This window comes from Benincasa hispida, chromosome 11, assembly GCF_009727055.1.
Source record: "Benincasa hispida cultivar B227 chromosome 11, ASM972705v1, whole genome shotgun sequence".
NCBI lineage: Eukaryota > Viridiplantae > Streptophyta > Magnoliopsida > Cucurbitales > Cucurbitaceae > Benincasa > Benincasa hispida.
This window is the reverse complement of record NC_052359.1, coordinates 72,087,282-72,090,967: the sequence shown is the minus strand read 5'-3', so window position 1 is coordinate 72,090,967 and position 3,686 is coordinate 72,087,282. Positions and strand designations below refer to the sequence as shown.

General features: G+C 38.8%; 1 protein-coding gene across 1 annotated transcript; it reads left to right on the top strand.

Annotated features, from left to right (window-relative positions):
- On the top strand, window positions 1–3,395 carry LOC120089707 (putative pentatricopeptide repeat-containing protein At5g52630). The gene has a single exon (XM_039047074.1). It carries the CDS (start codon window positions 393–395, stop codon window positions 2,211–2,213), a length of 1,821 nt encoding a protein of 606 aa, XP_038903002.1. The 5' UTR covers window positions 1–392; the 3' UTR covers window positions 2,214–3,395.
- The last annotated feature ends 291 nt before the right edge of the window (window positions 3,396–3,686 follow it).

Genomic DNA, 3,686 nt, shown 5'->3' with positions numbered 1-3,686 from the left:
TTGATAAAAAAAAAAAAAAAAAAAAAAAAATAGAGAAGAAAAAAAGTTGTCCATTTTCTGTCAACCTGCGAGCAACAACGACGGTGTGAAGGCTTCCGAATTGCTCTTTTGCTGGACTGTCGCCGGAGGTAGTGCAAAAGGCATTGTTGAATCCGGAGCACCATCTATTGTATGGATTCCTTTCAAGTTTCTTCCAATCCGAACTCCGGTCGGGGCCTAGCAAGCCTTTAGGGTTCGTTGGAGTTCCGATCCTATCCGAGCTCACTCTGATCGATAATGTTTGCGGAATAAAGAAACTGGCGTTTATTCTTGTCTCCGCCCCTTTCGCATTTGAGACGAGGATTCCCGCCTTCTATAATGCTTCTTGAAACAAAGAATTTCCCCAAACTATAATGCTTCTTCAACTTCAGAGAGACCGCCTTCTCTCAACTCCAACCGCCATTAAACCCTCACAAAACTCTCTCAATCAAAACAGCTTTGAACAAAACTACAGGCAAATTTGCAACCTTCTTCTTTCCTTTACCCATTCCCGATCACTCGTTAAAGGCCTCCAGCTCCATGCCCACATCGTTAAATTCGGATTACAAACCATTCCTCTCGTTTCCCATCATCTAATCAACTTATACTCCAAAACCCAATTACCACTTTTTTCTCTGCAGGTGTTTGATGAAGCCCCGAGGAAATCTTCCACCACTTGGAGCTCTGTTATCTCTGCTTTTGCCCAAAATGAGGCCCCATTGCTTGCCCTTGAGTTCTTTCGACAAATGTTGAATGTTGGGATTCGCCCAGATGATCATATTTATCCTAGTGCCACTAAGGCTTGTGGGTTTTTGTGTCGGTGTGATGTTGGGAAATCTTTACATTGTCTTGTTGTGAAAACTGGATTTGATTGTGATCTGTTTGTTGGAAGTTCGTTGGTGGATATGTATGCGAAATGTGGAGAGATTGGGGATGCTCGTCATATGTTCGACGAAATGCCTGAGAGGAATGTAGTGTCTTGGAGTGGGATGATTTGTGGGCATGCTCAATTGGATGAGAGTGTCGAGGCATTGACATTGTTCAAGCAAGCTTTGGTTGAGGATGTTGATGTTAATGACTTCACATTCTCGAGTGTGATTCGTGTTTGTAGCAGCTCCACACTTCTTGAATTGGGGAAGCAGATTCATGGATTGTGCTTGAAGATGAGCTTTAATTCCTCGAGCTTTGTTGGGAGTGCTTTGATTTCTTTGTATTCCAAGTGCGGGGTTATAGAAGGGGCTTATCAAGTTTTTGATGAGATACCCACCAGAAATCTTGGCCTGTGGAATTCAATGCTGATGGGCTGCGGTCAACATGGTCATACAGAGAGAGTGTTTGGTTTATTTGAAGAAATGGGAAGTGCGGGGATGAAACCAAACTTCATTTCTTTTTTATCTATCCTCTATGCTTGTAGCCATGCAGGATTGGTCGAGAAGGGACGAGGATACTTCAATTTAATGAGAGATTATGGGATTGAACCAGAAGCTCAGCACTATGCCTCTTTGGTGGACTTGCTTGGGCGAGCTGGAAAGTTACAGGAAGCTGTTTCTGTGATCAAAGAAATGCCAATGCAACCTACTGAATCTGTTTGGGGAGCTTTGTTAACAGGGTGTAGAATCCATAAAGATACAGAAATGGCAGCTTTTGTGGCTGATAGAGTATTAGAACTAAATAGTACTAGCTCAGGTTTACACGTTTTGTTATCTAATGCATATGCTGCTGCTGGAAGATATGAAGAAGCGGCCCGGATGAGGAAAATGCTGCGTGACCGAGGAGTGCAGAAGGAGACTGGTTTGAGTTGGGTTGAGGAGGAAAACAAAGTTCACACGTTCACTGCAGGTGATAGATCTCATGCTAAATGGGAAGAGATTTATAAGAAACTGGAAGAGTTGGAGGAGGAAATGGAGAAAGCTGGCTATGTTGCAGATACGAGTTTTGTGCTGCGAGCAGTCGATGGTGAGGAGAAAAGCGAGACGATTCGGTATCACAGTGAAAGGCTAGCCATTGCTTTTGGACTCATTACATTCCCACCTGGAAGACCTATAAGAGTTATGAAGAATTTGCGTGTTTGTGGTGATTGTCACGCTGCAATAAAGTTCATGTCCAAATGCTCGGGGAGGATTCTCATTGTTAGAGATAACAATAGATTTCATCGGTTTGAGGATGGAAAATGCTCATGTGGTGACTATTGGTGATTGATATGTAATTTAAGGAGCAGCTCTCAATCTACGACATGAGCAAGTTACTCCCTCATGCTTGCAATTGGAGAAGCAAAAATACTCTCGGATAACCATTTCATTTTTTATTTTTGAAAATTAAGCCTATTTTCTCTTAATCTTAAAATGATTAGTATATTCTTAAGTAAAGAGTTGAATTTTAAGCCAAATTCCAAAAACAAAAACAAACTTTTAAAAACTAGTTTTTAAGTTTTCAAATTTTAGCTTAGTTTTTGAAAATATTGGTAAAAAGCAGATAACAAACTATAAAATTTAGAAGCGGAATGAGTGTTTATAGGCTTAATTTTCAAAACAAAAAAACTAATGGTTACCAAGCAAGATCTTGGATTGTTCAAACTCATCTCATTGCAATTATGCCATTTTCAGATCTTATAGAATGCTATGAACATGCCCCTGAATTGGAAGACAATGTTCAAGGCGGAACTATAAGACCCTATTCATTTCTGAAGCTTGGGTTGTTCTAAATCCTATGTTGCAATGCTTCGAAGGAATCGTTACAGTTAACGACTAGCTAGTTCCGCCTAAAAACGACAGCAGACGCAACATAGGAATCTCACGGTTCAAACTCATGGAGGAGACTGTGGGTTAAGTTGACACATTTCTTTCACCCACTTACTATGGACTATTTTCCTCATTCACCTTGTTATTGACCCATGCAAACACTTTCGAATGGAGCAGTTGCGCTAAAAGTGATACGAAGCCAAGCATGGATCTCACTGTGTGAACTCTTGAGGACGTGAGAGTTAAAAATGATATATCGAATATATTGTTAATCTCCTACTGAAGTGTTTTAAATGTTTGAGTATTCTTTTAATTAGGTTTGTTCCGACTATTTAAACAACCTAAGTCTAGGTGTTTATCCAAGTATAACATTTATATTTGGATTTAACCTACAATGTCTAGGTGATAAACCAGTTTTAAAACCTCACATCGTTCATGTATTGCTCATAAAACTAGTTGATAACGCTCAATTATTTGGCCATACTCCCCGAGTAGGAGGCGTTCTGTAGACCGTCAACTTAAATACCTTAAGTCTTAGACAGGGTTATATACCGGTTGAGTTTGTTATCCAGGTTTTATAAGAAAACGACCTATTTTAACTATTAAAACAAGTTATTAACCTACGTGAACATGCAACTTATCTTTGTTATGAATTTTAATGTCTAACCTAATTTTATGATAACTTATAAAACTTTAGACATGCTTTTGCATCCATAACATACATTAGATATCTCATAATTTAATATAACACTTATATTAAAACAATTGAAATCCTAAACATGCATACTATATATTATAACATCTTATAACATACTTTCAATGCATGTAACATGCTTCCTATGGTGGGATTTTAAATCTACACGACCTACTATATGTAGTACAAGATTGATTTAATTATGATGAAATATAAAAGAGAAAAGAAGAAAAGAG

What these genes read in the sequence shown, in the direction of transcription:
- LOC120089707 (XM_039047074.1), top strand. Translation starts at nt 393, where the DNA reads ATGCTTCTTCAACTTCAGAGAGACCGCCTTCTCTCAACTCCAACCGCC.